This window comes from Peromyscus californicus, unplaced genomic scaffold, assembly GCF_007827085.1.
Source record: "Peromyscus californicus insignis strain IS unplaced genomic scaffold, ASM782708v3 Scaffold_16__1_contigs__length_79575227, whole genome shotgun sequence".
Taxonomy (NCBI): Eukaryota; Metazoa; Chordata; class Mammalia; order Rodentia; family Cricetidae; genus Peromyscus; species Peromyscus californicus.
The window spans coordinates 32572873-32599247 of record NW_026294458.1 but is presented as its reverse complement, the minus strand read 5'-3'; the positions used below and the strand labels follow the sequence as shown (position 1 = coordinate 32599247).

The following is a 26375-nucleotide window of genomic DNA, read 5'->3' as shown; positions in this document are numbered from 1 at the left end:
GACTCATAAACTTCTGGAGTATGTTTAATTAATGGCATAAGAGTACATCTTCTTAGCTGGGCAGTGGTGGCACATGCCTTTAATCCCAGTACTAATATGGGAGGCAGATAGAGGTAGATCTCTGAGTTTGAGGCCAGCCTGGTCTAAAAAGTGAATTCCAGGACAGCTAGAGGTGTTTTGCAGAGAAATCATTTCTCAAAACAAAACAATGAGTAGAGCTTCTTCAAACTCAAAATGTTAGCAAGTTATCTATTAAAGGTTGTTTAATGCAGCATTTCTGTAATAGCAAAATTCTTTTAACGTGCCAAACCCAGAACAAGTGATGTTTTTATCAGTAGTACTCTGGTAAAAATGATACTCTGGCCAGGAGTACACTTGATGATTCTGTACGGATATGAAAATTGGAGGGGCTAAACAATGACTCTTAAGTTGCAGCTTATATCATACATATTTGAAAAATAATTCTTGTCCCATTTCTTAAATCTCAGTGTTACCATTGCTTTCTATACAATAGCATTTCTCCATCACAGAGGAATAGAGGAAAGTGAACTAATTTTACTGTATACGTAAACAGTGAAGTGATGATGATGGTGATTATGATAATGAAAATGGTTATGGAAGAAACATACTTTATAGGGCATGTTTCAACAACTCCATAAAGTACAGGTACCATTATCATCTATCTCCATTTTCGGATGACCTGATGTTTAGATTATTTTTTTTTAATTTCATATAAAGTTGAAAAACTAGTGTATATCTGAGCAGATCTGTGTATTGCAGAAAGAATCCAAACGAGGTAATTTGTTATTTCACTTTGTTAATAGACATGTTTTATCATCTGTATTTGTATAAACATCATAGTTAGAGTGATCTTAATTTTCTTCCTGAGAACAAAATCATTTCTGTGTTTACTACTTAAGCTTCTTAACACAATGCATTCTTTTAACTTAATGGTTCTTCATCTAGTTTTTTGCTCCAGGGAATGAAATCATCTTGAAATAGATTGGTTGCCACAGTGGAGCTGAGAGGAGGTAGTTTAGCTTACAAATGAAAAATTCTTAATAAAATCCTCTCTTGGAAATACCAAATATGTTGCTTTATTTTCAAGCTACTAGGATTGAGAAAGGTGTGAGATCTATTTTTTTTAATTGTTCTCTACGCTGATAAGTTTTCCACCTGCATTCTGTAAGTGCCAGAGTTGTGAAGGGTAGAGAGTTTATGGGCCTTTGCACACCCTCTAAAATGGAAACTTGTTAAGATTAGAGTCTATGACTTGGGCAGGTAACTTAGTCAAGATGAACATTGGAGTGGATTTTTGCAAAAATATGCCCATGTATAGTCTGGGGAAATTGACAGGTGCTATGATATAAATGTTTATAAGTAACTGTCATGTCTACTTTGATGTGACTAATCACAGCCTTAAGAATGGGAACCAAAATCACTTTTACAAATGAATAAAGGAGTTTATTGTAAAAGCAGTAAATAAAAATGAGAGCTGAGAACTCAGAGGAAACAGTAAGAAAGGTGTTTTACTGGTATAGATAACAGTGTTTGTTCTTCTGCCAGTGAAAAACAGCCTGGGTAAGATGTGTAGTAAATTGACAATGAACCTCCAGTCAAGCAGGAGCCTAATAAGTTCTGTCAAAAAGCAGTCTTGGTGTAAGGAAGACAGTGAATTGTCTCCTATGACGGGAAAGTCTACTAAAATGAGTACACTGGGGGGAAACTAAATTTACCCTTTCTCCTATGTTAATCTTGACTTTAAAGGTTCCTTCTGACCTCTTTTAAAAAGCTGAGTACCTCTTGCAGCTGGAGATTTCTCCATTCTCGCCTGGGCCCGCAGCCACTCAGATCCAAGTAAACACACAGAGACTTATATTACTTATAAACTGTATGGCCGTGGCAGGCATCTTGCTATCTAGTTCTTATATCTTAAATTAACCCATTTCTATTAATCTATAAGTTGCCTCATGGCTTGTGGCTTACCGATGCTGTACATCTTACTTCTCATGGCAGCGGCTGGCAGTGTCTCCTGACTCAGTCTTCCGCCTCCCAGAATTCTCCTTTCTCTTGTCCTGCCTATACTATACTTCCTGCGTGGCTACTGGAAAATAAACGTTTTATTTATTAATCAATCAGAGCAACACATTCACAGCATCTCCAGCAACCTCTAGCTTATTGTAGGTGGACACTGATAACACTTCTGTCTGCTTTCTTTTGGTTGCCAGGCACTTAGGCCTTCCCAGCTGAGGCTGTAAAATGTGATTGTTGCTGCTGGCCACACATACTTGCTTTGCTGGTCCTAGAAAGTAATAACGTTGATAATCTGCTTTCCTGGAAATTTCCTCATTCAGCTTTGTCTCAGGTTGTATTTTAAACAGGCAGAAAAGCTACTAGCCTTTATTAATTCAGTATATAAATGTCTTGATTTATTAATTTTTCACCCCCTTTCATCTTAATACAGAACAGCTTAAAGAGGACTTCCCCTTTCTACCTTCTAGCCAGATTTTCCTCCGTTTTACATAAACCTTTCCTGTGATCTTCACAGGAAATTTTAATTTAATTAAAGGAGACCTTACTGAGAATAAGGTCTCCATGTCTAAACTTCAATGAATCTGGGATGTCCAGAAAAGGCAAATGTGTGTCTGTGTTACAGTTGTGAAATAATGTTTTATTGATTGTTTCTTTTTGGAAAAGAATTCACAGAATCACAAAATTCCCACAGCTTTATTTTTATTTAAGATAAGATGCAGATCTGATCAGTATGAAAGATTGCTTATCCTCTACCTGTTTTCATTATTAGCTGTTTCTTGTGTCTTTTGTCAGTATTACACATCCAGAGTGACTCTAATTATGATTTTGCTTATTTAGTAAAATTGTAAGATAAAATAATTTACCACAGAGAACTTAATTCTACATATTGATTACTAAAGTTGATACATGGAAGTGTTTTGTTGAGGACTGCCAGAAATGAGAGGTGTTAGTAAGCTCTCTTTCTGATGAGGAGATTTACAGAATGTTCTCCCCTCGTGTGTATGTGTCTTTGCATTTGTGCCTTGAGCAGTGTCAGATTGCTGAATTATTCTTGCCTTTCTGATCTATATGTGTTACTCAGCAGTCACAGTCAGTATAGAATATTGAGAATATCATACTTTCATAGGACATGCCTACTTTGCAGTGCTCTCTGCAGAACTTATGGCCCTCGTACCAGGATAGGTTACCACCTCCTGTTTTAAGTTTACTGATAGGTAAATACTCATACTTTAAGACAAGAGTTCTAAATCTTTCAGTTCTCTTTAACATCATAAAGACAATGTTTCTTAAGTATGATCTGATTTCTTAATAGATGGACCTTGTGGCATATATTTTCTTGATGTGGAAATTGCATATGCTAAAAGGCTTTTTTAGCTATACCAATCTTAGCTGGGTGGTGGTGGCACTTGATCTTAATCCCAGCACTTTGGAAACAGAGGCAGGAGAATCTGAGTTCAAGGCCAGCCTGGTCTATGTGGTAAGTTTTAGGACTATACAGTGAGACCCTGTCTTTCAGAAGGCGGGGAGAGAAGAAAGTACATCTATATATTTTGTGTGTGTGTGTGCTTTGGTATTTGAGCTGGAGAATATGCAAGAGCGCATTATATCTCATATTGTATTTTATGGAGCTGTACAGTTATATAGTTTGGGGAGGAAAGTGGCTATGTAGCATTTTTATATTGAAAAGAAAGAATGTTCACTACTGTTAGTATTATAATTGAGCAGGAACTGATAGGCCGCTATAGGAAGCCATTTGACAGTATGTGTCAGTGAACTCAACTATGTATCTTTTGATCTAGCAATTCTACTGTGAACTTACTGTAAAGAAATGCCATTAATATAATAAAAGGGTAATAATAGGTCAGAGGAGTTTGTAGAATAGCTTATAATGAAAAAATGGGAAATCAAGTTGTATGCTATAAGAAAATGGTTAAGAAAACCCTAATGAAATGTGTAGTGGTGCAGGCCTTCAATCACAGGAACATAATTCAGGTACTGCCTACACTGTGTAGGGAGTTCAAGGCCAGCCTGGGCAGTTTAGTGTGATCGTGTAGCACATGCATTAATATTTGAGCAGTACAAACTGGTCTTAATGAGATTAAAAAAAATACTTGAAGTTGGATACATAGAAAAATAAGAGTGATCTGGGAATAGTTGGGACATGAATATGATCAAAGCATACTATAAAAATTTCTCAAAGAACTAATAGAAATAAAAGAAATAATGAAATATCAAATAGGGATAGGGATAGAGCTTGAATGGTAGGTAGATTTAATGCTTCTCTAGTGTGCACAAGGTTCTAAGCACAGTTCCCAGTACTAGACACAATGAACCAACTATTTAATAATATTGGAAATTAAAATAATGTAAAAGATGGTTTTGTACAGCATTCAATGCTATAAAAACTATTTCAATATGATTATAGACTGATAAAATATACCTATGCTCAGAAAAAAATGTAAATTCTAGGTGGTGATTATATTCTTTTATGGAACATCAAGAAATTTAAAAAATAACCATTTACTGGTCTATACAGGGGAGAAAGAAAAATTTTGTATCTTTCTATTAAAACTGTTATTTTTCTTACAGCTTTAAATGGCTGGAGTAAAAGTCAATTTGCAAGCATTGGAATAAATCTTGTAAAGGAACATTTTGTAACATGGATTCTCTAGCAGAAGAATTTTTTGTGAGGTAAGGAATGGGTTAACACAACCAACTGCAGTTGTTAATTCCAAAGATATTACAACATTAGATTTTTCTCCATAAACTTCGAAAACCGTTCTGAATTAAATGTCACTTAAACTTAAGTCAATTTAACATCTTTGATTAGAGTGAATTGTAGACAGAGTGAAGTCCAGTTTTCAGAAGAGATCTCTAGAACAAAAGACTATAAACAGTGTTCCATACTTGGGGGCATGTTTTTCAAGGTACACAGACATCAGTTTAAAAAAAAATTTTTTTAATGTGTTTGGCTGTTTTGCTTGCATGTGTTTATGTGTCCTCTGTGTGTGTGTGTGTATGTGTGTGTGTGTGTGTGTGTGTGTGTGTGTGTATGTGTGTGTATGTGTGTATGAAGAAGCCAGAAGAGGGCATCAGATCCAGATCCCCAGGGACTGGAGTTAACAGATATGAGTGTGTGTGTGTGTGTGTGTGTGTGTGTGTGTGTGTGTGTGTGTATGTGTATGTGTATGTGTGTGTATATATGTATGTATGAAGAAGCCAGAAGAGGGCATTGGATCCAGATCCCCAGGGACTGGAATTAACAGATAGGAGCCATAATGTAGATGTTGGGAATTAAAAGTGGATCCTCTGGATGAGCAACTAATGCCACCAGTCCATCTCTCCAGGCCCCACTTGGGACATTTTTTTTTTTTTTTGACCAAAATATCATTTTAACAGGCACTTTAATTGACTGAGTGTAAGTTGTCTTTGATTTTAGTGGGGTTTTTTGTGTGTGTGTTTTATTAATGCCCACTTTATACAAGGTAAGAAGCATAACATAGAAGACCTATTTATTGATTCCTTGGTACTTAAAGACCAATACCTAAGAAAAAAGCTTTGTAAGTAGAGCTGCTGATGTAGTAGGGACGCATATAAAATGTATATTTATAGGCAAAGTACATAAATATAATATCACAGACTCTGTGGGTTTATGGGAAAAAAAATAATACCAATTGGCCATTGAGTTTTCACAAAAGGACGTTAGAACTGATTTTTAAAAGATGAGAAACATTTGATGACTGTAGAAGCAGGAGAGAATAGATCATCATTTGAATTGGAAAGAGCAAAAAATGTGCTTAAGAGCCTAAGTTGGTTGTATATGCCTCTAATTTTAGCTAATAGGAGTCCAAGTAAAGAGGTTGTCAAGTTTGAGATGAGCCTGAGAAATTTATCTAGCTTGACTCTGAAAGATGATGACGTAGTTCAATAGTAGAACACTTGCCTAGCTGACTCTGGGTTCTGAGTTCAATCATAGTACTACACACATATACAACACCAGAAAAGAAAATGCACTTAAGAACTTACATGCTAAGTACTTCTTCTGGAAGATTTGTATTTTCTTGATAAGGAGTTTTCTTTTGTGTAAAGAAGGAATGAGGACTAGTTGAGGTTATGTACTTAATTTTACTCTGGAAGCTAGAGAAAATATAGAAAATATATTGTATCAGAAGTTCTTAAGCCAGTGTCTTAGGATTTCTATTGCTGTGACAAAACACCATGACCACGGGGGAGGGAAGGGTTTATTCAGCTTACACTTTAACAGCACTGTTCATCACTGAGGAAGTCAGGACAGGAACTCAAACAGGGAAGGATTCCGGAGGCAGGACCTGATGCAGAAACCATGGAGGGGTACTACTTACTGGATTGTTTCCCGTGGCCTGCTCATCTTGCTTTCTTATAGAATCTAGGACCACTATCCCAGGGATAGAACCACCCACAATGGTCTGGGTCCTCCTCCATCTTAGTAACTAATTAAGATCTTAGGGATGCATTTTCTCAGTTAAGGTTCCCTCCATTCAGATAACTCCAGTGTGTGTGTCAAGTTGATATAAGACTAGACAACACAGCCAGCCAGTTTTGGGCATCTGGATGTTTCCAGACTGTCATAGTTGACTTTAATATGCATCTGAGAGTGGTAACTATTAGATTAAAGAGTGAGTGATCATGAAATGGAGTTATCTAGTATTTACTGGAGAACATATTGCATTCCCTCAAGCCTTGAAAGGTTTTGGAATACTGCTGCATTCATTCTTAGATAATAAGAGGTTGGTAGAAGATTATGAGATTAGCAAAGCTAGTAGACTTGTCTTAGCCATGACATGCTAAGTGTACTGAGCGTCATATTTTAAAATGTTTCTGTAGTTTATCTCAGTTTCCCCAGATGAAATCAGCTTATACATAATAAATGATAAATGATTGTCAGATATACATATAAAGTCATATTTTGTAAAGTATAATTCTGTATAAAATCATTGTTTCTCCCCTCATTATTTTATGTGACACTCTGCAGAATTAAGAGCACAGAATTTACATATGATCCTATATTATAGTTCCTATGTGACACTACAAAAATACTTTATAAATCTTTTAGATCATTATATAACACTGCATATGTTAATATTGGAGTCAATATTAAAAGTAAAAGCTGTCTGATTATTTATTACCAAAACAACGCATGATTTCTAGATATAATAGTTTCCCTCAATTAATGTGTTTTGAAAAACTGGACAATTTGAAATTCAGAAGCTATTAAACAAACAATAAAATTATGTATATGAGATTTTTAAAACTTTTGGTATTATGGCATATGATTTATTATATTATTCTTATTTCAGTGTTTATAAGGTTAGGCAGGAGGTTTAAAGGTCCCACACCAGCCTAGGCTGCATAGCAAAACTTGGTCTCAAAATGTATTTGTATTCTCCAAGACAGGTCCCATGCCTAGGAGCAGTTGGCTGAAACAAAACTGACTCCATTTTTTTTTTTTTTTGCAGTTTTTGTTTTGATAATTTTTTTTGTCTTACTGCTTTTTTGTCTGTTTTGATTTTTGCATATTTTGTTTTTGAGACAAAGCATGTAATGTTGGGTGGGTAGGTAGGTGGAGAGGAACTGGAAGAAAGAAATACATTGTATAAAGTTAAAAAAAACAACAAAATAGGTGTTTTTGTTTGTATATAAATATATATAAATATACATTTCTTTATACTATATCTGTATACACACACACACACACACACATATATATATATATATACACACATATCTTCCTAACCTTTCTTATTTTGATACATACCCACACACATAAAGAATATCATCCTTATCAGATACGTTTTTTTCACCTTGATATAATGTTTGAAGCTTGTTGGTGGTGGATATATGTGTGGGCATATACTCAGCCTTGCAGAAATGTGTGGAAGGCAGAGGTATCTTCCTCCATCACTGTCCTTTTGTTTTGGGGCAGCATCTCTCACTGTACCTGCAGTTCCTCTTTCTACTTTTCCGGCTGCACAGGGGCCTCTACCCATTCCCCACTGTAGTGGCATTGGGGTTATAAGAGTGTGCTGCCAAAACAAACAACAACAACAACAAAAAGAGTGTGCTGAGATGCCTGACTTTTAACTTGAGTACTAGGAATCCAAACTTAGGTCCTTAGTCTTACAGCGCAAGAATATTACCCATTGAGCCATCCCCCAGCTCTGTTAATAAGGTTTTCTCTCATATTTTTGTCTGTTGTATGTCTGGTAAGGGTAAAGAGTTGATTATTCTGCTTTGCTGGTTTCTCTACCATAGCTTTTCTTTAATTGAGCCTCCAAAGAGATATGGTACCTATTCCCACTTCAGTCTTTGATAGACGTTTGTGATACTTTTGAAACTTTGAGACGACTCCATTCTTTGAATCTTTACTGATACAATTTATGATCTTTGTGAGGAAATATTCTTAATATGCTTTTCTTTCTTTTAATTTAAAGTGGAAATCCTGATGTGGAGGAGCAAACCAAGGAAGAAACTGAGAATAAAGTAGAAAAACCAGTCAGTCAGTTGGTAAGAGGAAAATAATTTTCATTAACATTTAGTAAATTGGTAATGAGTTGATTCATTTGTATATGAAGTTACGATGCAATGTCTAGTTATAAAATTTTTAGTAGGTCACTTTCTGAAAAAGTACATTTTTCATAATTAAGTCTTTCTGGGATGATTGCTGCTATATGCCAAGGATATTCTAATCCTGATGAGGAGTTGAAATCTGTTGAAAATAGAACTTCCTTACCCCAGAACATCTTATCAGGTTTCATTTGTTAATGTTTTTTTTCTTTGCAATACTATGGATAAAACCATACCAAGTAAGCATTATATACCCTCCTAACTTCATTTACCTATGAAAAGGAAAATTTAAAAAAATTAAGCTAAGAATGTGTGTGTGTGTATGAAGGAAGACCCACATCCAGAATTTTATTTATCAAAAGTTTTATTGATTTATTTCTAAAACTAATTCTTTTCATTTTATTGTTTTTACTGTTAGAACTTCTAAGTGTAAGTGGAAGATAATAAACCTGAGTTATATATTAACTTAAAACTTTTATTGAGATGAGGGGCCGGAGAGATGGCTTAAAGGTTATGAACATTTGATGTGCTTGCAAGAGCATAGATCTAGTTTTCAGCACCCGTATGGAAATTCACAACTGTCTGTAACTTCAGTTTTAAAGATCTCATGCCCAATTCTTGCCTCTATGGACATCAGGCACACACACGTTACTCATACATACATAAAGGGAAAATATGCATTTTTTCTTTTTGGTTATGAGCCCAGCATTTTATTTTTCATGTAGTTTTTCTTCCCATCAATTTTCCTTAATGATTGATATTCACATGCTAATAAAATTTGGAAGGTTTTATAGTAACACATTAGGAAAGAAAAATAATCATAATAGCATGAGTTTATCACTATAAAATATTTCAGAATAGTTATAATACATTCCAGTATACACAGGTTATACATTGGAGCAAAAGCAGGAACCAGGGCTATTAGATCCAGAAAAGGCATTTCTAAATCAAAGTTAGGACTATGAAATTAAGAAAAGGTGGACACTTTGTCTTAGTTACTTTCTTATCTTTGTGATAAGACATTGTAACCCAGGCAAATAACAGAATAAACCATTTAATGAGGGCCAAAATTTCCCAAGTGAGTCTATGACCATGGGGAACATAGCAGGCTGGCAGGCATGGCACCAGAGCAGTAGCTGAGAGCTTACATTTTGTGGCACAACCAGGTAGCAGAGTACTGCACATCATCTCCAACAAGGTTACATCTCTTAATCCTTTTAAACAGTTCCACCAACGGGAATATTCAAATACATGAATGAGCCTTGGGAGCCAGTCTCATTCCAAACACCACACACTTCCACCTCAATTAGGTTAGATGTTAAATAAACTTTCTTAACATGAATCAGACATAAAATATTTTGACAAAAAATTTTAAAATGTTAAAATTAAGATACAGGATAAATATGTAACATCCATAACATTTCCTTAAGAAGTATTTATTCATGTCATAATCATGTCTGTATGTAAATTTGTTAATCGTGTCAGATTCTTTAGTAACTTCTGACTTTAAAATTGATCTTTAATTTAGCGTAGTTGTACTGTAGACAATAGTCACTCCTTGTAAGATTTTAAAAGCTATTTTGTGGGCTTTTAAAAAAAATTTGAAAATTTCAAGCCAACAGATTCTGTAACAGGTATTTGTGTACTTTTCAAAAACATTTGACAATTCTTTTTAAAAGACTTTGGTTATAATTGTCATACATGAAGAACTGTAAAATATAAAGTGTGTCAGTTTTTCAAAGGTGTATCAGTTCTTCAAAATGACTAGGGATGGAAGAACAAGTGTGAGACAGCCCTAGAGGATAGAGTATATATAGACAGTGCCTCAGTAGGTTTTATTGATTCTTAATTGCTTTTCTAAGTATTGTTCTATTAGGGATCCAAGAATTAAACATCCCATGCTTGGGCTTTTTCAGTAACTCAAGCTCTTTCTAGGTCTGTAGTAAGCTATTCTGATTTTTAGGAACTAACCACGACACCATGTTCTCAGAGTTTGCATTGTGAGGGAGGGCTGCCATCTGTTGGCTCTGTATCTTTGTCTTTCTTCTCCACTGGCTTTTCACAACTGTTGTTAGTAGATAGTCTCTCAGGGTTGACGGTTTAGTTATCAGTTAACCATTAATGATAGCTAGTTTAAATCTCTAAATAAGGTTATTAATAATTACTCAGTTCTGACTGAGTTGAAATAAGTCTTTCTATTTTTGTTTTTAACTTAAAATCTTGAAGCTTAGTTCATTTAAAATCCATGAGTCTAGAAAGAAGCTGAAAGAGCAGTCATATCACTTAAAAAACAATTGTTTTCCTACTGTATAGAATAATCTGCAGCATATGTGTTTTTGCGGAGCAGAGATGGTCTTACTCTTATATTTTATGGTTCTGTTACTTGTCTATATAGGAAGAACTTTGCCCATTTTTTAATATTTTTGGTGATTTTATCACTAGAATAAATGAAATTGTATTATGTATATTTTAATAAATTAAATGTCTTGTAGGACAAAGAGAAAACAAATATACCTACTGATCTTGACCCTGTAAACATACTATTAGAAGTGAAGAAGCTATTAAATGCCATCGATGCTCTACCCAAAGGTGTGGTCCCTAACGTTGAAAAGTTCATACAAGAAGACTTCTTCCAGTCTATGAAGGTAAAAATCATCATATCTCTTTAGTTCAGATGTACAGCTATATACGACTTTTAAAGCTCTATGGTATAATCAGAGTCTTAAAATCTCCGTCTGATATTCAGAAAAGGTTTTGATGTCACCCTTGACTATGGACTTGTTAACAAAAAATGGAAAAGTCCTCAAAGGAATGTAGGTTTGTAGTAGTAAACTATGAAGTTTAATGTTTATTTTGATTTAACAATAACATAAATGTGAATAATGTATATTACTAAGGTAATTAAAAAAAAAACTTTGTCTCCAACAAGGAAAGGTTATACATTTTTCTTCACCTCTCTTATTCTCCACAGAGGGAAGTTGCAGCTAATAGCCAGACTGGGGAAGAAATTGTTCCTGCTTTAACATTACATTTTTTGATAACACAACTGGAAGCAGCACTTAGAAACATTCAAGCTACTAATTGTACTGTAAGTGTTTTGTATCGAATGTTTGAAATCATGGCCTTGGGTTGTATTTTTCATTGAGAGAACAGCCGTGTGTGCCTATCTGTATTTTCTTAGATTAAAAGACACCTGGACTACTGGGACTGGACATTCTAGTATATAAAGTCATGAACTTCAGAAAATGATTCAGACACAGAAATGCAGCTACATAAAGAGTCCAAAAAATGTTAAACAGAGAATAGGATGATTGACACCAAGGTAGGGTGGAGGGGAAGAGTTGAAGAGATGTTGGTCAAACTATACAAAAATTTATTTAGATGTGAGGGAAAATGTTTAAGAGACCTACTACACCTTGTTATGATTGTAGTTACTAGCAATGTATAGCATTCCTAAGAATGCTGAGAAGATTATAAATTTTTACCACAGTAGTGATAAATATGTAAAGCCCTTCATGTGTAAATGAGCTTGATGTAGTCACTCTACAATTTATGTGTAACTCAAATATTGTTGTATATATTAAATGTATTCACATTTTTTCAATATGAAGAAAGAAAAAACCCTAATCCCTCTTTTTCCCTACTCATTAGCCTCTTCTGCTGTTATGCTACTCTCTTGTCTCAGCAGGACACTATTTCCTTTTATTCATCTACTACTTCTGTCTTTCTGCTCTGCTCACAATGATCCTTGAATCTTAGGAGAAGGGGGTGTAATACAGATGTCCCATTTAGGGCTTAGCATTCCACGGTCTCTTATTCTTTGCACTTTGGCCAATTGTAGATCTTCATGCTAATCAGTGTCTACTGCAAATAGAAGTTTCTTTGAGGTAGGTTCAGAGATGCATTAATTTATGGTTATAATGATAGCTCATTAGAAGTCATTTTAATACTATGTCCATTTCAGAATGTAACAGTACTAGGGCCTGTGATCTATCTAGCCACAAGATCTTGGCCTCTGGTGCCAGAGATGGTTTTATCTGTAGAGCAGGACTTACATTCAATGGGAAAGTTGTTGGTGACACAAGATGTTCGTGCCACCATTGCACCAGTAGGTATGTCTTGCCATGTCAGACATTATTGTAATTCATAGAATTCACAGCTAGGAAGCATTAATAATTACTTTTCTCCTCCAGTAGTGTGTATAACACCTCCCAGAACTATGAAAGAAGGTTCTAGGTCAGTACCAGCTTGATATCTTCCTTCTCTGTTACTCAAGTACATAATGTCTTCAACAGTACAATAAAGTTCTGGAGATAAATAGCAATGGCAATAGCCTATAATGTATGGGGGTCTACAGGAACTCATTGGCCAACAACATGAAAAGAGATAACTGATTCCTGGCACTAGGTTTTTTATTTGTTAGCCTGTAATGTCTTGTAGGGGTTTTTGATTACTAGAATGTTACATAATTAAAAAGAGAAAGCATTTTTTAAAAAGCTAAATGTAATATGTTTTGATTGAATTTACTTTTATCTTTAATCAATTTTTTTGTGGATAATTGTATCAAATGAAAATAACATGCTTCTCTATAGTTATTAGCAAATGATGAGTAATTAAATGAAAATTTGCACTATTTTTAGTAATTATTAAATAGATCAAAGACTTATTAATTTTGTTAAACTGAAAAGTAACAAGATGTAAATAACCAATTAACATATTTTTTGTAGGTACAGCAAATTAATATTGGTTATTACTTGACATTACTATTTTTGTATGGAGTAGCACTCAGTGAAAGAGGAAAGAAAGAGGTATGTAGCATGTATTATTTATAAATCTTAATACTCCTTAGCTTTATTGTAGCAATTGAAAGTGGTGATTTAAAAAAAAAACTTTGAAATTGAAGGAATTCTGTAACTTTTCTGTCTTATATTTGTATTAGATAATAATTATGTTTAAGAGTTATGTTGTGACTAGAAATAATGGAGAACTTAATATTAGCTTATACTTAAACTGTCTTTTTTAAGGCTATTATAAAAATATAATCGTATATTTTAAATGATTCTCATTTGTGTACTTAATAATATATATTAATCTATTTCAAATGCAGCTTAATCTCTTTTTTTCTTAATCTTATTCTTGTGAAATGAGAGTTTTACCTCAGTTTTTTATTTTGTCAAATTAAACTGAACCAAATGAATAGAAATCTGGAAATTAACTAGAAATCTTCCTTTTTTTTCATTGTTTATTTTTCTTACTTTTTTGCAGCTTTGATAGCCTTTTACTTTCCTTTTTACCAGCCCTTGCTCTTAGTTACTAAGTTTTATCACACACATTCGAAATGAGGCATCGGTTAGAACTAATTCTAATCTTAAATTACAAGTCTACACTGTATTTCTCCCCTTAGAAAAAATTATACCTATTGTCAGGGAGTCATCCATTTCCATTTTAAAAAGCTCAGAAGATTATGCTGTGATTAGAATTTAAAAAAACAAACAAACAACTAATTATATTCTAGTAGTTGTTAGACATGCTTCTGTTTGGCTGACAATTTTTTGTCATTTTATATCCAAAAATTGTTACAATTTCCCTTTGAAATGGTTAAAAATGTAGAGTTAAAGCTTTTGTGTTTGTGAACTATGTTAAATGCTTAGTACTTATAATCATTTTCAGAGATATGAAGATTACAAATAATAATACATAATCAGATGATTGGATCATCATTTTTTTCTTAACCTCTGAGCCATCTCTCTAGCCCAAATTATTCTTTTCTTAAATGTGTTCTAAATTTTCTAGTTGCAGAATAAATATATATTGTAAAAGAAAAAGTCATTTTTCACACATCCAACCACTTGTTGTGTCACTACAGGACTGCACAGAAGCTGAAAATAAATTTCTAGTGATGAAGATGATGATCCAAGAACATGAAATTTGTGAAAACTTTATGACTTTAGTTTATTTTGGACGTGGTTTACTTCGATGTGCTCAGAAGAGGTAAGCATTTTATTTATATGTACATCTTCACTGTTGCCTTTTGTTATTGTAAAATGGAAATAAAATTTGCACTGTATACCATTAATCATAAAATTTATGGTCTCAGAGTGTTCTTTTTTTCTTTCTAATTTCTGGTAGTTAATTCCATGCACTTGGAAATATTTACACTGGAAATATTTACACAGTCCATGGCAGTGTGATGCAGCCCATCATCAACGTTAGTAATATGGGCTTTAGAATCTGACAACCTGGATTCAAATACATTTTTTCTAGCACTTACCTAAGAAATTTAATTTTACTAAGTCTGATTTTTCTGATATCTAAAATGGAACCAAGATTAACATCTATATCATAAAAATTTTATGGGGTGAATAACAGTGCCTAGTACTAGTGTACAAAAATTTTTGTACTAGTGTACAAAAAATTAATACAGTGCATGATAAATGATGATTGTAGTTACTGACATTCTCACTACTGAGTTTTTTAAGTATAAGTGACCTGATACAGAATTGGAAGGAATTTGGACGTGGTTGCACATACCTATAATCCCTTCAATAAGGAGGCAGAAGTAGTAGGATTAAAAGTTCCAGGTCAGCCTAGGCCATAGAGTGAGACTCTTTCCTAACAACTAAAAACAAACAAATGAAAACAAGCAAGTTGAAAGGTCCAAGTATTGAGCTTTGAGAATACTAAATATTACACATTTTAGGAAGGTGAAATTATACAGATAAATCTATGCAATTTTTTTGTTCACTTCCTTTATGGATATTCATAGCTTTTGTAGCTTCAATCATTTATTTGATTTATCTTAAGCATCTATCATAGTCCAAGGATTGTGCTAGGTCCTAGGGATACAGTAAAACATGACATAGACTAAAAGTATTGTGAAAGATGTAGGTTTTAATCAAATGATTATTCAAAACACCCAGTAATGAAAAAATGAAACATTTTAGCTATGGAGGAAAATACAGTGAATAATCCAAGTCCTTATGGGTGCTCCAAAATGGTCTAGAAAATCAACAAAAGTCTAAGGATATAATTGTTGGCTGGGATATAAGGGATGACTAGGAAAGGGATTGCTGCTGGGAAGCATCATTGCAGGCCTAAAACTACCATGTAGATGGTAGATTATTCTAGTTAATATTTCGTTCCTATCCTCTGCCATGACTCTTGTGGTAGGGAGTCAGAGTCTTCCCACTTCTATTCACTGAGTCTGTCTAGAAATGACATCACCAGTGTACCAGGGTCCATATGATGCTTTGGAGAATGTAAAGATCAAAATGGAAAGATGATTCTCTGAGTGTCAAATACTTAACATAGATTAACGCAAAGATGTGTACTGTGACCTTCCCTCAGAAAGGAAACTACTTTTTCTTCTCTGTTTTGATTGTAGTTGAAGAGGATCTATTCTCTACATCATTAACACTAAAAGCCCTTTAAGTAGCAGAATCATTACCTTTCACTTTTAAGTTATTTTTCTATATTTCGACAGTGTCTCGAACAAGTGCATTTTGTCTTTGAAAATGGTAGGTTACAGAGGCTTTGTAGTATTGACACATTGATTAAACAAATCAACTTATCAAAATTATAATATTCTATACAACTAATATTGGAATAAAATAGAAATAAACAAAATGTTGGTAGAATAACTGAAATAGATCTTGAAAGCTAACAAGTAGAAGGAACATAACTATGCATTCTTCCCTGGGTTATCGAGGGCATAATTGAGCTTATCAGAGTTATTGATGCCCTTTATATTTCTTAGTACATTAGTCAGTGCCTCTACCAGGAACATTGTGATTGCTATGTCCAATACAACTCCAGGAACAGACCTGACTGGGCAGCTAGGGAATTAAAAAAAAGACAAACACAGGTAGATACATGGACCAAAACTGGGATCAGGTGGTCTGGGCTCCTGGCTGGAGAAACCACAAAACCCTGTAAACTCAGCATGTTTAGTATATAGAGTTGAACAGAGAGGCAAAGTTACTACATATAGCTGAACAAGGAGGCAGAGTTACTACATTCAGATAATCAATGACACAGGGTTTTTATCAACGAGACAGATTTAGCTAATGTCAGTAGGAGCAGTCTCTATAGTAGAACATGCGTTAGGCCATAAATATCCAGAGGGAGAAAACTGTATTGTACATTTTCTGCACACACTTGTCAGCACTCACACTTGTCCTCCAAGGAAGTCTTTGCCATCCTTATGAGCCTGTGGCTATGGGATCTTTGATAGGAACATGACCAAATTCACTTAGGGCTTTCTTCACTGTCTACAAGTGATAGGTTCTGTGTTCTTAAAGAGCAGTACCATTATAACCCTTAGAACCTCCTGATTCTGTTAATACTATGCCAAGAAATTTCTAGCCTTTGTACCTCCTTTACTGTTGGCCATAATTGTATCAAATTTCTGGAAGCATGTCAGGATTGGCTTCAGATGTCCCTGCAAGAATACCAAATCTTGACTTCTGTGTGAGGTGTTCTATGTCAGTATCCACTTCCTCATTTAGGCTTGTATTTTCCCCTTGGTTTCACATTCTTAGAATCTACTTCCATGTTTCTTCTTTCATATCAGTCATGTGCAATTTATAGGTGAATATATATATTTTCTTCTTCCTGGAAGTATTAGACTTTGTTTTCCATCTTGGGCCATTGTGTCTGACCCTAGCTGTCCTGGTCCAAGGGCAATGAGTGGAGAGAGAGAAAGATCTGAAGAAGATGGTCATCTTCTCTTGGAATGTGCATCTCTGATGATATTTTTTCATGATCTCTAAAGGGAAGCAGGTGTCCTCTAGGAAGGAAGAAGAAATCCTTTCTAGTCAAATTGGTCAGCAAGAATTTAGACACTTGCAATTTCTGAGCACATTCATACTCATATCCTCATTTCAGATATCTGGGTCTACTTATTCATTATCAAAGCCCTGATTTTAGCATAGTAGTCCCATTGAGGCTGGGCCTGAGGTCCCATTGCAGTGGTTTTACTTTTTATTATAAAATTCTGGCCCCAAGTTTGGCATAATATGCTGTTAGAATTCTTTAAATCATAGCGTAGTATTCTTCTAGCTTTTACGGAGTGTCCTGAGTTGATAATAGCCTGTCAAGGCTGTATATTTGTTTTCATTTACAGTTTATCCTCTTATTGGCCCTTATTTTCAGCACAGATTGAGTATAGGAAATAAGAATCAATTTAAATGCTGCCTTAGAGGCCTTCTGGCTTTCAAAGTGCATGCTAAATTAATAGTTGGCTGACCTATACCTGTCATTCTCTTTCTTCAAGGCCTCCAAGACAGTTAACAAAAGCCAACCAACTCTACAACCCCTTTAATTACCATGGCCCCCATACTGTTCAAGCTTGAGCTACTACATAACCTAGTGCCTCCCCTCCTACCTGTATTTCATCCCAGTCTACCACAGGTGAGAGTCCTAGTATTTGTATTTCTACAGCATGCCAGAGGTTATCACCACCTTCTTTGGGTTTCTGGTTCCCACATTTATAAACTATATAGTACCTGAGTGTAGTTCAAACTAACCTTTCCTTTAAACTGCCTTGCAGATATAATGGAGGACTACTAGAATTTCACAAAAGCTTACAAGAAATGGGAGATACGGATGATAATTGGTTTGACGTAGATCCTACAGATGATGAAGATTTACCTATGACTTTCAAAGTAAGAAATTATTAAAAATAGTTTGCTGCCTGTGACTATTCAGAATTTTCTTTCACAAGTAACTTTAAAATCAAATATTAATATTCTGTAGAGTACATTCTTTTATTGACAATTAGCTTTTTGTGTAAGAAATAACCTTAATTTTATTACCTGGTGCAGAATGTGAGCACAGTTAGAGAAAAAGAAGAATCACTGCCATCATTTACAGTTGATAAGTAGACCAGTAGCTGAACTAGCCTAATACTTGTCTTTTAAAAACCCATGTGTAATAATTAAGTTATTTTTTGTTTGTTTTTTTGTAATTACATTTGCTGTTATTTTGTTTTTAATTTAATTTACAAAATGCTGAACAGTTAGATATAAAATTACCCCCTTATCTAAAAAGAAAAATTTTACTCCTTTTTATTCAAATGGAGAACTTATTCTTGTCCCTTTTTTTGCCTTTCTACACACACGTGCATATACACTAATAATTTTCTGTATATTTATTAAAATTGGTACCAAGTTTTACTTTGTGTCTACTAGTATCCTGCTTTAGTTTACTTAGTCATCTATTACTGAATACATAGTCCAAACTAAAACTTTTCAGTTTTTCATTCTTATATTAAATGATCTTTGTATATTCCCATATCATTTTATTAGAATAACATTTATATGGTAAAATCATGAAGCCACTGTTCATTGATTATAAAGTTGTTGGTAGATGTTTCTATACTTCCTCTTAGTGTATATTCATTATAAAATGTGAATGCTTCCATTTCCCCAAACCTGAATATTGCCTATTTTTCAGGCAGTCTTATGCTAAGCCATTGAGTTGCTTTGTTTAAAGCGAAAGTAGCTACATGTTTCTCTTGGTAGATGTTTCAAGAGCAAATCTTTTACATAACTTTACTTTAAACCTTTCTGACTAATTAGATTTTAGTTGCCTTTAAGACTAATAGCACCCCTGAAAATAAAGAGGCATATTGCATAGAAGTTCAAAATCAGTATCAACTGTCAAAACTGAAAGGACAAATTTTTATAAACTTCCAATCATAATGAAGTATTTTAATATACCTTTCTGAGTAATCAGTAGACTCTACTAATTGCTGTTTTTCTACTGTCAAGATGAATAAGACTTTAACTGACTTACTAAGTAATAATTTTGTATATTTTAAAAGTTTTCAAATTTGTTCCTATATGAAGCAGTCTCTAATTGTTTTTTGATGTTTTTACTGTTTTCCTCCTTTTAAATATTTTCCTGACTATACAAACTTTTAATAAAATTTTATTTCATACAAAGAAGTTTGTAGAGACAATTTTATTGAAAATATTAAGACTAAAGACTTAAAAATTGAGTTTTTGCTTCATTGTCTGCAACTGTAATTTCTGGTCTCTAGATAGACTTTTTTCCCCCTTACTCAAAAACCGTATTAGTATTTAAATTTGTTTTGTTTTGTTTTTTGGGACAGGGTTTCTCTGTGTAGCTTTGGCACCTTTCCTGGAACTCACTTGGTAACCCAGGCTGTCCTCAAACTCACAGAGATCCTCCTGCCTCTGCCTTCCGTGTGTGCCACCACTGCCCTGCTGTATTCATATTTTTTTAGGTATTGTCTTGCCATTCCAGTATAACAGATGTGGTACTAGAGAGCTCTCTTATGTAGATAGCATCTCCTTTAAATAGACACGTGCTGTCATGTACACACATGCACACACTTCTCCCATCTTACTGGTTCTTAATCAATTGGCCTCACCCTGGGGATGACTTTTATCTTTCTCCTCTCTGTATAAAATTATGTGTCTCAGAACTGAGGTTTTACCCACTCTAGGCTCTTCCTTGTTTGCTTGGTGTAAGTCCAACACCAGCTTAAGTGCTTGATAGGGAGGTAAATTTTTTGAGATCTTTTAATTCTCAAAATAATACGTTTTTGCCAGGCAGTGGTGGCGCATGCCTTTAATCCCAGCACTAGGGAGGCAGAGGCAGGCAGATCTCTGTGAGTTCAAAGCCAGCCTGGTCTACAGAGCAAGATCTAGGACAGGCACCAAAACTACACAGAGAAACCCTGTCTCGAAAAACAAAAGAACAAAAAAAAAAGTTTTTGTAAACATTATATATTCCTTGTCTAGAAATATAATTGTATGTTCAAATTAATTTTCAGTCATTAAAAATTTCTACTGGTGCTTGGAGAGATGGCTCAGTGGTTAAGAACACTGGCTCTTCCAGAAGAGCAAGATTTAATTCCCAGACCCAACAATGGTTTACAATCATCTGTAACTCCAGTCTCGGGATGCAGTGCGCATTTCTGGCCTCCATGGACAATGCACACACATGGTGTACAGACATACACACAGGCCAAACAGCTTAACACATTAAATTGTTTTCACTCTTATTTTCTATCCTTTAATCTTATTTTAAAGAATGATTTGAGTCTGATTTTTAACTTTTTACATGTAACCTATTTTACTTTTTCCATTTTCTGTCTAAGAGTTGTTCAGGATAAATTCTCAGTTTTTGTATTGCTTGGATGCTTATTCCTATTCTTTGCCCATTGGACTAATTCACTAACATTACTGCTTTTATGAGTGTTTTTGTTTGTTGTTAATTTTGGGGATTTTGTTGTTGTTGTTGTTATTTTTGGTATATCTTCTGTCATATTTTTATAAAATTTATCTTTATATATATTGCTGCTGCTCATTAAATAACCTGTAAAGGGTTACTTTTCATATAATATATTCTCATAGTATATTACCACTAATAAGTACTATTTGATACAGCATTTTCTCTGTAAAGGATATTAAGGCCCTTGTCTAACTCAGTGAAGATAATTAATTTGCTTGCATTTAATTAGTTTAAAATGAGAAAATTTATTCTGTGCTATAACTTGGCATTGGAGAAATATTTCTGTATCATCCTTCTGCCCACTGTGTCATTAGCTGTCATATTGCACCATTGTAGTGGTTCTGTTGTCATTATATCTTGCTTGGCTCCAGTTCTGAGATATGTATGTATACAGTTCTTGATAAGAACATGCTATGGATTAGCGTATGGAAGAGAAATTTAGCTTCAAACATACTCTTGTCTACTTTCTTTATGTGAGATAGCCATTTTTTCTAGTTTAGGGTTTTTCTATTTATTTACATTGGGATGGGTAAATAAGTTGTTACTGTTATACATACAAACATGTATATATATATGTATGTATATGTATGCATACACACACAATAATTTAAAATGGGATCTGTAGTTATGTTACTTAAGGTAGATTATGGATATGTTTCTGGCTTAATTTATGGTAGATAATTCATAAGTATATGTATTTTTAAATTCTAGGATATTCTCAATAATTTTATCAAAAGAACTGAAAGTAATATAATGAAACAGACCATTTGCAGTTATCTTGATTGTGAGCGCTCTTGTGAAGCTGACATTTTAAAGAACACCAACTATAAGGTAACATAATTATCAATTAACCGTTTCATTGTAATATATAAAACAGTTAAAATTATTTTATCATTATACATGAAAATACTACATAGGCCGTAGGATGCGGCTCTGTGGCAGAGCTCTAATGAGGTAAGTGCAGGTTCCTGGAATTTTGTCCCAGCCCTGGGGGAAAAAAAAAAATTAAAGAACAGTGTTTACTTTAATTATAATGGTAATATATTTAAGAAGTAGTTTGTCTCTGAGAACATGTATTCACAGTCAATATTAATTATATTCTATGAGTCAGTAGAAGAATAGGTTGGTTTTGCTGAAGTTTTTGTAATATTCACTTGCCTCTGAAGTTATGGCCATTTGCCTTTCATTCATACAGTAAAATAATCTATTCTCTATATTTTGACCAGTTGTGGATTTCTGAAATAATCTCTGTTGCAAAAAGAAGCTTCTTTGATGAGTGGTAAGAGCTACACTTATCTGTGGGACTAAGGATAAATATTTAGACTACAGTTAGATATTATATTGGTTATATGTTGGTTATACAGTTAGAAAATTTTAATGGTTGGTTTTCCTTTTGGCCTTGTTACCTCTCCAGCCAGGTTCTAGTACCAAGCATGAGTTCCCTCCTGTTGAGTGGACCTTAAATCCAATAGACAGGTTTTGGTTACCCCCACAATAATAGTGCCAGTATTGCATCATTGTGGATATCTCTATGGTCTAGTCATTGTGGTTCTTAGGGTTTATAGCTGAGTAACACTACAGTTTGCTCTTCTTCCTCGGCAACTTTTATAGTACATTCTGGTAACTATGAACATCAGCCTTCAGGGAGGAGGCTTCCAAGTCAGTTCTAACTCAGTTGCTCCAAGTTCTATTTCTGAAGTTTGTGGTGTCTGCAGAAGTAGGATTTTACCTTAAAGCTCTGGACAGCAACTAAAGGAAATATCAGTAGCGTATGTTGTTTTAGGAGACTCTTGTATTCCTCTGACCAGCAACTAGGAGGGAGATTTCTTTCTTCTGCCGGGCTCTGTGGTTTTTGTTAGGTAGGCATGGTTTTTGTGGAGAGCACCATCACCCTATGTTACATAACAGCATTTTAAAATACACGCACACACAAAGACACACACACACACACACACACACACACACACACACGACTATGGGGTGCCCAGCCCCAGCTAATATGTCTGCCGCATAACCTAACACTTAAGACTCAAGTAAAATCACAAAAAAAATGAGATGGAAAGATTATAAGAAGCCCAGAACTCTTGGTGCTATACAATGTCCTCTACACTTGACAGGGAAAATACACCCTTGAAATGTGTACATGTACATACAATAATAAGGAAAAGATGAATTTGGGAGGGGAAAGGGGGCCAAGAGTGATGTTAGATGCAGTGCTTATGTATGAAGTTCTCAAAAAATAAGATTATAAAAAAGATAAGTTTTTTCCACCTTATAATAAAAAAGGGTAGAAATTGAGAATAGTGGCATAGCTAAGAGGTGGTCAATTTTCAGGGCTCATGTTACTAAATAAATGATCGCTCTTTGTGAGTCCTTGGGTGAGGAAAGAGTAAAAGTTCTTGTGAGCAGCCTTGATCTTGTAATCTCTGAATCCGTGTGGCAATGAAACCACAAGACAGGGTGAGAATTGTCACTCTGAGTTCAGGTCAGATCCTGCTTCTGAGATAAAGTGGCTAGCGTCTCTGCTGCGGGCTTCTCTGCACAAGTAGAATGGGTGGAGAGATGCAGTATTCAAGTCTTGGGGCTGTGGCTAGTCAGTCCTGTGGTTTAGGATAGCTTCAGGGTTCCAACCAAATGAATGTTATATAGCAACAGAAGTTCTGATTACAGTTTAGATTGTTGTAATATAAAGAGAAATTTTATTTAAAGGACCTCATTCCTGGAGAGAGTGTAGCAGAAATCTCTATTCTTGGAGAGCATAGTAGATTTGGAATTCTTTCACCAGGACAGCAGGTCTGAGGTCTCCTGGGTGGTAACAGGGGAATTCAAATAACAGTGGCACAGAAATGAGTTGAGCTGGAGAAAAAGAGGAATGTAAAAATGGGGTGCATAAATAGCATGTTCTACAAAAAACATTTGAGGGATTTTGCTATTTTCTTGTACCATAGAATATGGAAAAGTTTACATTGCCTAGTTCAAATCATTGCCCTTCTCCCTTTTTTTACTGTCCTTATTTTTCTGACTTTATTAATTCTACAATATCAGAAATTCATTTGGTATCTACAGGCTTTGCTAGTAAATTGTAAATGTTGTGTAAAACAATATTATAATAAAGTATAATCTATAAATTATAGTCTTAAAACTGACTTGATGGTATTTCTATGTTAACATGAATTATATTTCTATATATTTTTTTCAAGGGATTTTTTCAGCTAATGTGCAGTAAAAGTTGCTGTATTTACTTCCATAAAATTTGTTGGAAAAAGTTCAAGAACTTGAAGTACCCAGGAGAAAATGATCAGGTATTGCACTCTCCTTAAAGTTCCACACCACCGCACATCATCCCTTTCCCCTTGTTCTTAGTTGTCTGTCACGTTCACTCTCTCCCCTCCATTTACTCTCTGTTCTCTATGGTGTTCATTTCCTTGACTCTCTTAACTTATGTGTCCATTCTGTTTTAAAAATGAAATAGAAGAAGATTTAGTGTACAGATAGATACAGAGTTCCTTCTGTTTAGTCATGCCAGTCATATGATAAATTGAGTTGTTCACTACTAACATTAAAGTGAAATCCAGAGCCCTTCTCTTTATTAATTACTTGTGCTGTGGTCATGGTTGCTTTGTGACTTTAAGTTCTACCAGTTTTACAGTATGTAAACAAGGAAAAATCCTTAAGCAATTGTTACACAGTAGAAAAGAGAACTGGAGGTGGCAGATTTGGGATTAAATCTACCTTGAACTACTTACTAGTTTTACTACATTAGACTGGTAACTTCACCACTGTGACTAATATTTCTAAGCTCTAAAATGACCTTGAAGTGTACACATTTCATGGTGTGTGTGTGTGTGTGTGTGTGTGTGTGTGTGTGTGTGTGTGTGTTGGGATGACCAAGTAAAAGAACTGGCATGTCATGCTATAAAAATAAGACATACAAGGCATTAAAGGGATACATACATTTTAGTTTCTGTGGTTGATGGGGCAGTTAATTTTTCTCCTTATTAGACAGAGAAGTACAGGAAATTGAAGTAAGTTAACCAGAGGAAATTACAAGGTCAGAGCCAGAGTACTCACAGTTTTTATTACTCCCTTTTCTCTAGAGTCCTTAAGTAGCTTATGGAAATTGCATACTTTTTGTGCTGAGTATATGTTAAAGTTTCTTTCCACGATTATCATGTATACTTTAGGCTGTTATATAGCTCCTTAAAGATTTGAAGTCTAAATAACTAAAGTAAAATGTTACAACATACATACGCATTGATATAAAATACTTTGAACAGTTCACTCTAAACTGTTTGGTCACATTTTTCAGTTTGTCATGCAGCATTATCTGCTTCTAACCTTGCTTAAGTTTATATTTTATCTTTTTCTATGAACAATTTTAGAGTTTTAGTGGGAAAAAATGTTTGAAAGAAGGATGTGGAGGTGACATGGTAAGAATGCTGCAATGTGATGTACCTGGAATTGTCAAAATTTTGGTGAGTGATGTTTTTTCCTGATTTTTTTCTTGCCCACCTTGTTTGTAGTACTATTTTTGCATAAAATTGATTTATTAACAACAATAGTAGGATTCTAGCTACATTCTAGTTTTGGTGACTGAGCTCCCTGCCCTTTCTGTTCTTGTTTTATCTGATGTATTAAGTGGTCTATAAGAAAATCTAAATCGTAGAAACAGATGAATATACCACCAGTGAACTAGTGGTGAGGATTATATTGTAGAAGAATGATAAAGTGTGTTAATTTAACTACTTTTTTGCCATCTTAAATTAAAAATAAATTTAGACTTTCTGAATCGTCTTCTCTTTTGGTGGAACTGGGAGTTGAGTAAAGGGCCTTGTGCATGCTCAACATGCACCCTGCTACTGAGCTGTATCTCCAGACCCTGATCCCATGTAGTCTGTAATAACTACCTAATGTCTCTTTAATATACGTCTTTTACCTGTTAAATAAATCATAGTACCCATTTTAATTTTTAATTAATAGAATATCTTGAATTTTAGTTTAAGGTAAATAGAATAAAATTAGAACTATAAATGAATCTTATTTTTATTATTTACCTTATTTACGCTATTATATTATAAGCTTCTTTTATATTTTAATGTTGTCATTCAAATCATATGATGATGTAAGATTGGCTGCTTTTAAGAGCAACTGTAATTTGTCATTTGGTAGTATTTTATGTTGGTTAGCTTTTAATTGTGTCATTTGTTTTGTAGTCAATGTGCTTTTATTCTAATTATCTTTTTGTAAATGTGGAAGCTAAGAACTTAAAGAATTTTGAAAATTGAACTATTTTAGGGCTTTTTTTCTCCATCACTTGCAGTTTGAAGTGGTGAGAAAGGATGAATATATAACCATCGAAAACTTAGGAGCAAGGTAAGCTTGAAATAAAATATTTTGTTACTGTTTTCTTTTCTGAGTGTTTATGTGTTTTGGAAGCTGCCTCTGTGCCCTATCAGTTTTAGGGTACCTATTTA

General features: G+C 34.3%; 1 protein-coding gene across 4 annotated transcripts in view; it reads left to right on the top strand.

Moving 5' to 3' along the window:
- Positions 1-26375, top strand: part of Dzip3 (DAZ interacting zinc finger protein 3) — an 88974-nt gene that overhangs the window by 5666 nt on the left and 56933 nt on the right. For all 4 annotated transcript variants that reach the window (XR_008218841.1, XM_052740833.1, XM_052740835.1 and 1 more), the window contains exons 2-12: positions 4624-4725; positions 8505-8577; positions 11130-11282; positions 11609-11725; positions 13365-13445; positions 14504-14628; positions 18188-18302; positions 21613-21732; positions 24102-24203; positions 25284-25376; positions 26222-26274. Coding sequence is in view for 3 of the 4 variants with exons in the window: in XM_052740833.1 (XP_052596793.1) it covers positions 4694-4725; positions 8505-8577; positions 11130-11282; positions 11609-11725; positions 13365-13445; positions 14504-14628; positions 18188-18302; positions 21613-21732; positions 24102-24203; positions 25284-25376; positions 26222-26274 (1064 nt within the window). In the remaining variant the exon portion in view is untranslated. The remainder of the gene's footprint in view (positions 1-4623; positions 4726-8504; positions 8578-11129; positions 11283-11608; positions 11726-13364; positions 13446-14503; positions 14629-18187; positions 18303-21612; positions 21733-24101; positions 24204-25283; positions 25377-26221; positions 26275-26375) is intronic.